General features: G+C 41.6%; 1 protein-coding gene across 1 annotated transcript in view; it reads right to left on the reverse strand.

The window, feature by feature from the left end:
• TLR3 (toll like receptor 3) overlaps nucleotides 1-12,658 on the reverse strand; it is a 221,518-nt gene that overhangs the window by 8,334 nt on the left and 200,526 nt on the right. Inside the window, exon 5 of the mRNA XM_072950446.1 lies at nucleotides 2,918-3,017. Coding sequence (XP_072806547.1) covers nucleotides 2,918-2,936 — 19 coding nt within the window. The 5' untranslated portion in view covers nucleotides 2,937-3,017. The remainder of the gene's footprint in view (nucleotides 1-2,917; nucleotides 3,018-12,658) is intronic.

The following is a 12,658-nucleotide window of genomic DNA, read 5'->3' on the forward strand; positions in this document are numbered from 1 at the left end:
CTAAAGATTGAAAGCAGTAAGTTTAATCATTTGCTAATACATCATTCACAGCATCCAAAGGCATTTAAAAGTTTTAGTAAGGGAGGCGCTTCAAGATCGCAGAATCACCCTCTCCCACAAATAAAACTTTTAGTAAGAACCTTTTATATATTGTATAATTAAGATAGCTTATGAAATACTACATAAGCTACTTTGATTTTTGTGTAAGTGATTCCTATAAATTAAACATAACCATGTTTGGTGTATTAAATGGGTGATTTGAGAAGCCTTAATGCTTCTATGACTCTCTTAAAAATCAAATGAGTGCTCAGCTGTGTGTTTCTATTTAGCCTCTCTACTCACTTCTACTGAAATATTTGTCAATTCTTATGCCAACACACACCGTTTCAATTATTATAGCTTTAGAGTAAGTTTTGCAGCCAGAAGTGTAAATCGGCTGCTGTCCCTTCGGAGATGGACCTCATTCTTTCAATGAAATGTGTAGCTCTCTAAATAAATTTGCTTTCACTTGAAGAAGAAGGAGGAGGAGGAGGAGGAGAAGAAGGAGAAAAAGAAGGAGAAGAAGAAGTGTGAATCCTTCCACTTTATTAATTCTTTTACTAGATTGCTTTTTCCATTATATGACTGATGGGAATTATCTGAAATTATTTTATTTATTATTTACTTAATTATCCCTCCTCACCAGAACGTAAAGCTGTAATGGTAGAGGCCACACTTGTTCTCATTCTGTGCAGTGTTGCTTCTGCCTAGAAAAAGGACTGGAACACAGCTGGCATCGAATACTTGTATGTTGGAGGATATTTATCCCACGGGCAGTTAATCAGCTCAAGAAAACACTCTTATCTCCATATTATAGTCACAACTTTATTTTGATGGGTTGTGTACCTGATGCAGTCTTCTCTGCTACGATCAAGTTATAAGTTTCCCTTTCAGATATTTAAAAAAATTGAATATATCCTCAGTGCATGGAGATGAATCAGTAATAATGGTAGTTAAATAGATTTTTCCATAAGATCTAAAAGACCAGAAGAATTCCAGGTAAGTTTTAGAGAATAAAATCATTTTAGAAGATTAATTCTAGGGAAGTAGAGCTAGTGTATTTAGAATTGCTCTAATATGCTTTAAAAATTTAATGGTCTCACTTGTATTCTAATTGACTTCTCAGAAACAGAAAAAGAATCAGCTTCCCATCTGATGCCCTTTATAACATTGCCATTAAATATTTTTAAAGCTATACATTTTTCTATGCATAGGCTGTGAGGAACATCATAGGACACACCTTACCAAGTTACTCAAGTGTGTGGCTGGAAATGATTCTGGAAATCAGGACCAGCTCCCCACTCTCCCAAACGTCTCTGCCCAGCACCATAAGGGTACTACCTCTATTTACCAACTCACAGGTACAGTCCCTGCAATCGCTCCCCTCTTTGTTCAGGCGACACTTACCTCTCTCGGAAGGGCTGTAGGTAGAGATCAGAATTACTGAGAAGGACTCAGCCATTTACAAAACACGAAAGGCATGAGAGACATTCCCAGATCTGAAGATACACTGGAGAAGACTCACCAAAGGCCAGACAGGATGAGTGAAAAAGGAAACACACAGAATCTTACAAAACTTCAGAATTGTGACCATTCACAAGAAAAAAATCCTAAACCCTTCCAAGAGGAACATACGGCCAATTGCTTCGGAAGGAAAGAGACCATAATTGCCATAAAACTTTCCCTCAGGATCATAAGCCACGAGAAAAGAACAGTGATGAGCTTTCAAAACATTCAGGGGGAATAATTTTGAACCCAAAACTCCATCTCTAGCTGAACAAGTAAAGATAAGAGGAAAAGGTATTTTGAGATACACACAGACTCAGTAAGTTTATCCTCAGGCAACCTGTAGGAAAAAGTTATTCTAGAATGTGCTTCAGTAAAACAAACAAACAGAAAGACAGTGAGAGAATGAGATGAGCATGAAGAGGTGATGCTGCATGAGACAGAACAGAAACAACAAAAGCTAAAAAGAGATGAAAAGTAGACTCAGTGGGGCTTGCAATTTTGAAAAGCCTAGGATCACATTTCTTTGTCCAAGTGAGAGACAATGTTGCATCACGATTGGGACGTGGGGTCTGGAGCCAGGCTGCTTAGAGTTAATCATTATTTACAGTTTGGCTTGTAGAGTTTGGTAAATTGTAAATTCACAATATTCTGACCCTAAATTTATGCAGACACACCTACATGCAGACATGCACGAACACATAATCGTGTTAGGTCGGGAGGCAAATTCCTGAAACCAGTGCTGCCCAAGGCTGCCCAAGGCTGCCCAAGCCACATTTGCCGGTGATCATTTCTGACCTTCCTACACATCTGAACATCCTTCCACTTCTGATCCTCCTCCGTTTCCCTTTAGGGGGCCAAAGAAAGCCATTTTCTTACTCCCAGGAGCACCCACAGTGTTTTCTACTTTTCAACCTCACCATAAAATGCCAGCTCGCGTCTCCTCTCCAGCCAAGAAAACTGAGAACAGGAGATAAGCGCTTTCAAGTTCACAGGGCTTTGTATCTTTAAGGCAGAGATGTGATTTTTTTTTAAAGGCTGATGCAAAATGATTTCTATTGCTTCCCTAATAAGCTTTTCCAGTCACAGAACACCACAAAGGGAAAGAAAAATAAATACTGCTTGAAGTGTTCTATCATCTTAGTTAGAGACTGTTGCAATTACTCGTCCTCTGAGTCCTCTGAGCTCTGTTCGCTTCTCCCACACCTGGACCATCCCCCTTTCTTCCGCTCTCCTCCTTGAATGATCTGACCTCAAGCACCAGCTCAAAGAAAGACCAAAACGATGCTGAAACCCACAAGGTGCTCTCTAGCTTTACCCACCGTGAGAGATCCCACCCCAATACGAGTTTAAAATATATACCTTTACTTACTCTGACAACAGCTGACCATTCCTTTTTCATTAGCCCAAATCCAATTGTTTCCATCAGGAAGTGTGGCAAGTCTGCTGCAGACTCGAAAGTGAAACTAAAGCTTTAAAAAAAAAAAAAAAGCCTTTTCTAGTTAGTGCATTCTAAGAAGGGCAAAGGGAAAAAAAAACCCCAAATCTTAGCAAGAGATGTTTTACAAATTGCTTCTTAAAAATGTCTTGTTTTTCCTTCTTCAGGTACAGTCCCTTGGGTTTTATTAAAAGGTCCCAGATTGAGCAACAGAGAAAGTTTAAAGAGTAAGATTGCTCGCTTTGACGTGGGCAGGGCTGATCCGCCACAGGTTAATGAATATCTGAGTGTGAATTCCTTTTTTTTTTTTTAAATCAAAGCCTGATGCCTGGCTGTCAGAATCTAGCAGAGTGTGGTTTAGAGGGACAGAAAACACTCAGTCTCTAATCCAAGCAGAGGACTTTCACTTCTCTTAGCTCACTTTACCTTCTTAGCAATCCTGGAAGATAAGTAATGCAGAAATTAACCTTTTGCTCAAAGGAGAGACCAAGTTTTGCAGCAGAGAAAGAGCTGGCCTTGGCAGAGCCAGGAGCCAGGCCTTGTTCACGCCGCTCCACGTGTGACTGCATCACGGACCGAGACACACAGCTCCATTCACCTCGGTGCATCAGACAGATGGCCGCCTGCGCTGTGCTCACCGGTGTCCCTTCACAGCCACCATTCAGAAGGGACATGGTCCTGCTCTGTGTTACCTGAAATTCTAGAAGACCTTCCTTTTTCTTTGTGAAATCTTTCTCTGCAGTAGAGGTACAGGCTCTCTTACCAGTGTCATTTCCATTTCTGCTTATTGGGCTTCGGCTGACTTAAATTAGGTCTGTTGTCACCCAGACAACAAACTCAGCAAGAACTTGACTGAGAGGAAATCACACCGTGCCCTGCCTGCTCTGCTCACTCGCGTCTGCTGGGCAGCACTGAACATGAACTTCCCCTCCGAAAAAGAAGCCAGCCTTTGACACTCAGAGCTTCTACCTTAACTTGAACCTTGATTTATTTATTTACTTGGTAATTTTACCTGGTGATTGAAGAGTGATGATATCTTCCTACCCCTTGTAAATCTGTGAAGTGGGTCTCTGTGAATGGGGTCTTACTCTCCTTCACTGACAGACTCATGATAGGGCGAACGGCTCTTTAAATGCTATACCAAACTGGATATTCATGTACTACTATGAAAAATAAAATTCTAGACCCAACTTCACTATCATCCTACGCTTTAAACATCTTAATAAAATTTGAATGCACTGATGATGCCTGCTGGGCAATGAATGGAGTCAGAAATGTCAGACAAACCCATTAAGCAACCACACTTAGTACGAGAAAGTTCTAAGTACAAAAGCAAGTCATCATCTACGGTTATCAGGCTGAACTCGTCCTTGGTGAGAGTTTAATGCTCCTGCAGGTTGATCTGCATTTCATAATGCAAATTTTGAATCAACACGGAAAATTACAGAGACAGCCCTGTGTTGAAGGGAAAAGGCAAATGCTTTTGAACATGTTTCTTGCTTTTCCTCTAAGAGGAAGCTGTACTTGTATCTGGGATGATTTATAATAAGAATATGAGAACTGGTCCTTAAAAAACAAGAAGTAAAAGTGGAAGGGAGGCGGGGAAGGGGAGGTTTACTACGCTAAAGATTTGGAAATAAAGTACATAAATCGATGACATTCAGAAAGGTGCAATGCAGAGTTTACAGTCTGTATAAAATGTTAAATGTATTCTTTACTTTAACTAGAAATAGGCTTATGTAACAGTTGAAAATACACTTCACTATCACCAAAAGATATGGTAACATTTCTATCTGTTTAAATTACCGTGTGGCACAGTGGCTTGGAGTGCAAAAGCCGCACAAGGGAAGTAGGTGAATTGTGAAGTTAATCAGCTCCTTAGGAAGAGGGTTGGCAGCCCCCTAGTCAGGGCCTCGAAACTGGTTCAAGATAGCATTTTTTAAAAACTATATTACAATGGACCCCTTGATGCCTTGACATTAGTTTTGAGTTATGTTTTTTAGGGTACTTGAAGGCTCTAAATGACAGAGGAGAAGTCTAGAGCAATTTATCATGAGACTGGAAAGGAGGAGAAGACGTTTAAGGAGTCTGGATGGCCAGCCCAAACCAGTTCCTCATTTATCCCATATCAGCCAAGAAAACAGGTCTGAAATTTCTGGGGTCTCTAGAAATATCCTATGGTGGAGTTGCCAGTGTGTTAAAATATGAGTTGTATCTTTGTGGTAATAATATCCTGGTGTATTTCTTGGGTCAAGGTGGGAGGAGTTACATTGTTGGAAGGTAGAAATTAATCATTTAGGAAGGTATATATGAAAGTTAATGGTATTTGTTTATAACCAAAGAGAGGGTCTGGCTGTGGTGGTCGTGGTCAGAATGCGGAGTGGGAGGTCACGGAGGAAAGCTGGAGAAGGGAGTAAGAGAAGGCACTGGGCAGCGGGAGGCCTCTCTCCAGGGACTCGAGGGGTGAGCTGGTCGTTTTCATTAATTTGTAGAATGTCACAGATAGCAGTGACCTCTGTAAGGTTTCCCTTTAGGCATGAGAGTCCAGGGGTTTTGGCAGAGAGCAGCAAGGTGGGTACCAGGGTCGTGCAGTAAGCAGGCAGAGAGCTCAGGGAGTGTGACAGCATCTCTAGCATCAAAGGAGGAAAAGCAATCAATGTCCTATGTACAATTTGTGGGCAGCTTAAAGAGGCAGCCGTGGCAAAGGTCTGAGAGCCCAGGATGAAGTTATCTCTGACGAAGGGAGCAACGTTATCTTTAGCAGCGAGCTCCTGGGCCAGGGCAGTGCTGTCTGGGATGTGGGACCAGGGTATCCTTCCCGCGTGGATACCCCGTAGATGTTGAAAGCAGGCAATGTTGGGCCTGGGAGCTTGTAAATACCTTTTAAGTCAAGGGACTTTCTGCGTGCACAGCCAGCAAAAGGGATGCTAGCGCTGGTGACTCAGCACTCCTGCTGCCCTAGGGCGGCCCCCACCTGGGCTGGCATCCAGTAACCCAGCTTAGCCAATTAGGATTGCTCATTTTGAGTATTCCCCCGTCCAGGACATTTGCATAAGGAGAGATGTGGCAATCTCTGACAGACGCAGCAGCAAGCAGCGAGCTTCAAGGGCAAGCTCATCGTCAGGCAGTGATGATGCCCTCACTGGCTGTCACAGCAGCTTGGCACCAGGTAGTAAGGCAAGAGCAGTCCCTTCACAAAGCTACTCAGCAGTTGTGGCCATGCCATCCTGCTCATAGCGCCAACTGTTCTGTAAGATTCGAAGGTTCTTTTGATGGTGAAGCAAGACACAATAAAACTCAGATTAAACGCAGCTCCAAACATGAGAAGGTTGACAGGCAGGCCCACACAGGGAGTTGCAAGTGGGGACAGGGTGACAGCGAGCTGGGCCATGGGGGCAATATGTATACGGCCGGCTGGGTGGGCTGAGCCAGTTTTGGGGGGGCTCCCTGTGGACTGACTAATTTGAATCATTCCCTCAAGACCTGGGGCGCAGGGGCTGTCCCTACTGATTTGGTACCTAACTCCCAGGAGAATTAGGGCAGATGTACGGTAGCTTGCGCGTGGAAGCCGAATAAGGGAAGTGGTTGGGGTGTGGACTTGATCAATTGCTCAAGAACAACTGACCAGACTTTAGCCAGGACCTCAAAGCTGGGCCAAAACAACGTTAGAAAACACACAACAGAACAAAACTATATGACAAACTAGGAAGAGAGGAAACTTCCTCAACGGAATATTATGAAAACCCCACGGCTAACATCACACTCAATGATGAAAGACTAAAAGCCTTTCCCTTAGTACCAGGAACAAGACAAGGAAACCCACTCTTGCCACTTCTGTTCAACATAGTATCGTATGAATTTGGACATTCATTTGCTCCCTCTGCAATTCACTTAGCAAGGATATCATGTTTAGCTTTCTTCGAAATTCATTGCAATAAAATTACAATGTTCTTATAATAAAAGTAGGTATCTTACTGTATGTGAATTCTAAAATATGATTCCTAACGATTGAAAAAGGCATCTACAGTTATAGAAATAGCTTGAACCTTGGAGTTAATTAAACCTAAATTCAGATCATGACTCCGCCACTTACTAGATTCAAGATCTTTGGCAAAAAATGTTTTCATCTGAGCATGAATTTCCTCCTTTGTCAATTGGAGACAATGTAATGAACTGACAGGATTGCTGTGAGGATTAGGGAAAATTAAAGTAAATGTTCATCACACACAGTGTACTCACTCAATTACAGCTATCATTTTTACTATTAAGAGAAAGCAAGTAATTCTTACACGAAAACTACATAGGCAGTACCTGTGAGTTTTGAACACTCAAAACAAATTGCGTACAACAGCTTGTTAGCACGTAAGAAGAACTGCATCAGATTAACAATGTAGTATTTCTCGAGGAGTAGACACAGATACAGTCTAGGAAAATAGTACCTGATTTGATCTGTAAAATCACCATCTGGTGGCACTCAGATCCCATTACATCCAAGTACCCATATGTCCCAGGGCATGCCACCGGCACATCAAGAGGGGAGACTGGTTAAGGAGATATCATTGACAAAGACTTTACTTAAAGATATTAAGAGACTTAAAAGTTTATGCTTTAAAAATAAGGGTATGCCATTAACGTTATGATAGCAGCAAGTGTTCAATCTTCATTCCAAAAGTTATACCAGTTACAGAATTACAGTCCCACCAAATAGATCTTCAGAGTTCCTGCTTTCAGATAGTCTCAAGGACATTTAAACTTTGACAATCTGATAAATGGAAAATAGTACCTGGCTGTTTCATTGTGTGTTTTAAATGTTATGAGTGAAACTGAGCATTTTTCTAATCTTATTTTTGTTTATTTGTATTTCTTTTTCACTAAAGTGTCTGACTGTCATTTTCCAGTTTTTCTATTGTTTTTACCCTTTTTCTTATTACTTTAAGAAGCTTTCCAATATTAAGGAAATTAACTTTTTGTTATATACGCTTTCATTTTTGCCTGGTTTGTTATTTGCTTTTTCTTTTTTTTTTTTTGAGTGTTGTTTAGGCCATGAAAAAGTTTAATCTAATTATATTTATCCATTTGTTCAGTGTCTGAACTTTGTTTCTTGCTTAGAAAGACTTTTCCATTCCATCCTCTTTAATGTCATTTCAGGGAACTTGGCTCCTAAATATACTCTCCAAAATGACTAAAACATTATGTTCAAAAACTCACTGTACCAGTAGAGGAGTGAGTGGTCAATAACATTTGCTAACGCAATAAACAGACTACTTGCAGAGTAGTTTAAAAATGAGATGGAGATATACTTACCATTAGAGAAAGATTTTCAAGGTATGTTGTTAAATGATAGAGCCAAATTGTGAAACAATGGATGATATTACTCCATTCGTGTAAGAAGGAAAAAAAAAAAAGACCTAAACTATCTTTCTTTCATATCCTTAGGAAAGGTCCAGAAAGTTCCATACGACTATGTGAATAGTAGTTACTTCCAGAGAGTGGGGGGTGGGAAAACTCCAGGTATGTGTAGGAAGGAAAAAGGATTTAACTTTCATGGTAAACTCTTCCATGTGCTTTAAACGTTTATCACACCCAGGCTGTTTTTACAATAAAGAATGGATATTAAGGTGCACAGGCTTTGAAGTTACGGCAAGTGCTCTTTGAATCTCCCTGAATCGTGATCTGAAAGACAGGTAGAGCAATTAGCTAGCAAAACGCCAAATCGACAGACCGCATCAAAACCAAAACTAGGTGGCAAAGTGTCACAGGGAGAGGATAAGCGACCAGCAACCATAAGACCAGCAACACATCAGCGTGTGTGTGGAAGAAAGTCGAACGCTGTGGCATTTGACAAACCTAAGTCAGCTTTCAGCTTTTGGATGTGCAAATTTACATCCAGCCAGGTCCCTAAAATTCTCCCTCCTACATAAACCCAGGAATAGTAAAGAAACAAACCTTTCCTTGTTTTCTTGCTGACTTGAAGTTACCAATGACTTTATCCTTAAAGTATGAGAAAAATCAGCTATAAAGTTCTAGAAGGGGCAGATGAGATCTTACAACATTTCCCTGCCGTAATACTTCCACCTACAAAGCTTGCCTCCTTTAGCAATAAAACACACTTTAGTCCTAAATCAAACTATGCTCGGATGCTCTGAAGACCAAAAAAATGCCCCTTCTATCACTCTTTTATGTCCATTCATAGAGAGAGTGTTTCTCTTTTTTTGTTCCAGACTTGAAGGGTTTAATGACCCAGAGCATTACGGAATGGTTGGTTCTTGTACAGAGCAAAATTCTCAGCAGGAAGATAATGAAGCAACTTAAGGCAGTTTAAGGAGTGCTCATGAACAAACCACACGTAACTCGTGAGAACACACCCCCCACCCCACGTTTTGGTTTGTTTTCGAAAAGCTCTTGACAAGACCTAGCAGGAGACACACGAGTCTTAGGAACTGGCTTCTTTGCTCAGCAAGGAGAGAAAGTGACAGGCTTCCCTCGTGTTGAGGCTGCAGATCTGCTGCTCCCTAATCACGCCAGTGGGCCAAGGTTTCTGGAGAAAAGACCGCCATTTGGAAAGCAACTGCTTCTCACACGGCCCATGTGCTGGTGTTGTTTGTTCCTGGTACTACCAGCCACTCACGTGGAGGGCTCACTGTGACATTTGCAAATGTCAAAGGAAGTTATGAAACGCCTCTGCCCTGGCCTCCCAGTCTGGGTGTCTTCCAAGCTTTAAATGATCATCTCAGCCACGCTGCCCTTTTTGCAACAGTAAGTCATTACTTCTGGATACAGTTTTAAACTATTCCAATGGAAATCACAGGAAACAGATAAAGAGGAAGTTGAGCTTTTAGATTTATACTTAGTCATGAATTTAAAGCACTTCTGACAGAAAGGGGCAGCAGAGCACAGCTGTGAAAAGCAGAGTTTCGTAATCAGAAAGATTGAGGTTCACATCACAGTTCTGTTAATGACTACATGTGACCTTGGGTGGCCTCAGTTTCTGCATCTGAGTAATGGTTACAGTGATCTTATCTTAGAGGACTATTGTGAGGAGTAAATGAAACAGTATATGTACACGCCTGGCATAGAGAGTAAATATTCAATTAATGGTCATTACTATTATTAGCATCTTTCAGCAATAATTTTACTTTCCTATTTAATGCCTTTTTAGCAATATGCTTATTACAATGAAATAGCCTTATGACCCTGCATTTTACTTAATGTATTTATTTATTTTCACCAGATATGGTTACATGGGAACGATAAACTCTGTCTCCTTCCTCTCTTCCCTCCCCCTTTTCCTTCCCTCCTTCCTTCCTTCTATCCTTCTAGAATGGCACATAAATTTCTATAGTCTATGACGTAATTGTCAAAAAATCTGATGTTCAGATAACCCATAGAGGTTACATTCGAGGCTATGTTTATTCTCATTGGATGGGGAGCTAGAGCTGTGTCCTGTATCTGAACTTTCGAGTCAGTAATTGGATCACAATTACTGCCTTGCCTTAGGTTGGGGAATTTCCTTGTATTCAATCGAGAAAATTCCTTCGGTGCTCGGAATGCATAATCTGCTTCGGAGCACTTCCCGGGGCTACACAGCAGAAGAGGCTTGCCTTCCCCGTTGCCTGCCGTTATGTCACACTGCCATTCCTTTGGGGTGTGACAGGTGTCAAGGAGCATGTCATTTCAAGATGCAACGCTAGATGGAGCAAAGAGACCAATTTTTTTTTCATTTACATCCTGAAATTCCAAATGCTGGCATAATTAAATTTCGTTTTAAAGCGAGGAGAGTATATAGGCTACTCCGAGATTAGAGTGATTAGACACTTGAGTTTTCTCTTTGTTCCTCCCTTTCCTCTTCTCTGTCTTCTCGTTTTCCTTGCTTGGACCTGCAGCAGCCTTGAGACTTGGGCTCCCTTGCAGCTAGAAGGAGACGGTCCGGGGTAAGTGAAAGACGCACAGGGACGAGCTTCCTGTGTCTGTGGAAACGCAGGGGACTGAGATCCACGTTCGCTTTACATCCACGTGTTGAGCTGCTTATCCTGTAGATTCTGCAAGGCTGGTGTGTTGTGCTTGTGGCCAGCCTCTGCCCTCAGCATCCTTCCCCTCCCCTCACGGGGTCAATCAAGGTCAACGGTGTGCCTCCCTGTCGGTATGACAGCTGTTGCTCCCTCCCATTATTTCCCAGCCTTCCCCGTACATCTCCCCTGTCCTCTACAACTTCATTTCTCTTACCCACAGCCCTGCCTAGAAGAACACAACTTTCCATCAGTTCCCTCCTGTGTGTAATAGACAACCGAATCAGATGACACGACCATCACTCTCCCAGCTCACAGAGCTCATAATTCTTGGTCAAGGCCAGTTTATCCCTTCGTTCTTCTCCCCGTCTGTTCCCTATATTTCACCTCTTGCACAACCTCCTACAAAGTTTATTCTAAATAAGCACTTATTCAGTCCATAAATGCACTGCCAAGTGGACGAATGCCTTGCTCCCTTGACCTCATCCATCTCCAACACTTCCTTTCCTGTTCTCTTCCCCACCCGACCCTCCACCTCCCATTCTATTTACTTGTCCGATCCTTTTAATCGTCCTTTGCCAGTAATTGAATTTAGGGCCCTCGTTCAAATTCCTCCCTTTCGAGTTAATTCATTCGTGTAATCTTTCCTGTTGCTCTCTCATCGCTTTCCTGCTGTGTCATTTTAATTGCCAGTGTTTCGGTATTTTGTTTTTCACATTTATCTCTGGCTACGTGCGTTAGATTTCTGCTCCCCAAAATAGAGGGACTGAGATAGTTATTGAAATGGCAGATCTGGCTTTGCCTTAGCTTGCAAATGAGATTTGAACCTGGGTAGTAAAGTTATAAAAATAACACTGAATTGGTAACTTGGATAGTTGGGGAGGAGCAGGGAAACAGAGGAACAAATTAGCTTTACTTCTTTGGAGAATAGTCCGTGGGTCAACGGTCTGAGATGCAAATAAAAAGACTACAGAGTTGAGACTGCTGCTCACCTCCACCTGGGTAATTGCTGGCCTCCACCAACAGGTAACTGATTTTCTGCAACGAAGAGAAATATTTCTCTACCGGTTTCCCATTATTTATATTAAATGTCGGGAGCAAAGTTTCTCCCAACACATGCCAGTCCATGAAATTAGCCACTGAATATGTTACAAAAGCATATTTACTTCTTTATATTTAAAACTAAGAATGACTGAGATTTTGATAGGTAATTGTATACTTAAGAATTATTCTTTCAAAAGTTGATATGTGTAAAAATAAGTTTTTCCACACCATCAACTGTTTCATAACAATTTACTTTTACTTGAAATAATATGAATGAGTAGATGTTTAGTTGTTAATTAGGAAAAATAGCTAGAAATTTTCTTTTTTTTTTTTTTAAAGAATCATCATAAATCTTTAGAAGAATTTCCTTACTTTAGGGGAGTGAGAATGGGATGTACCACAATGTTACAGCAGGGGCCTGGGAATCCGTATGTGCATCAAGAATTATCCATACACTAAATAAATCGTAACTCTTGTAGCTGCATGATTGAGCCACTCAGGAGGCCAGCCCTCTTGCTCTGGGTACCAGGTCCTGCTCCACCAGTCCCTGCCTCACCTACACCCTTGCTCACCTGGCTGACCTTCCCTCTTAATCATCGAGCCTGATCAGTATATGCCTACATCC

Source organism: Vicugna pacos, chromosome 26 (genome assembly GCF_048564905.1).
Source record: "Vicugna pacos chromosome 26, VicPac4, whole genome shotgun sequence".
Taxonomy (NCBI): Eukaryota; Metazoa; Chordata; class Mammalia; order Artiodactyla; family Camelidae; genus Vicugna; species Vicugna pacos.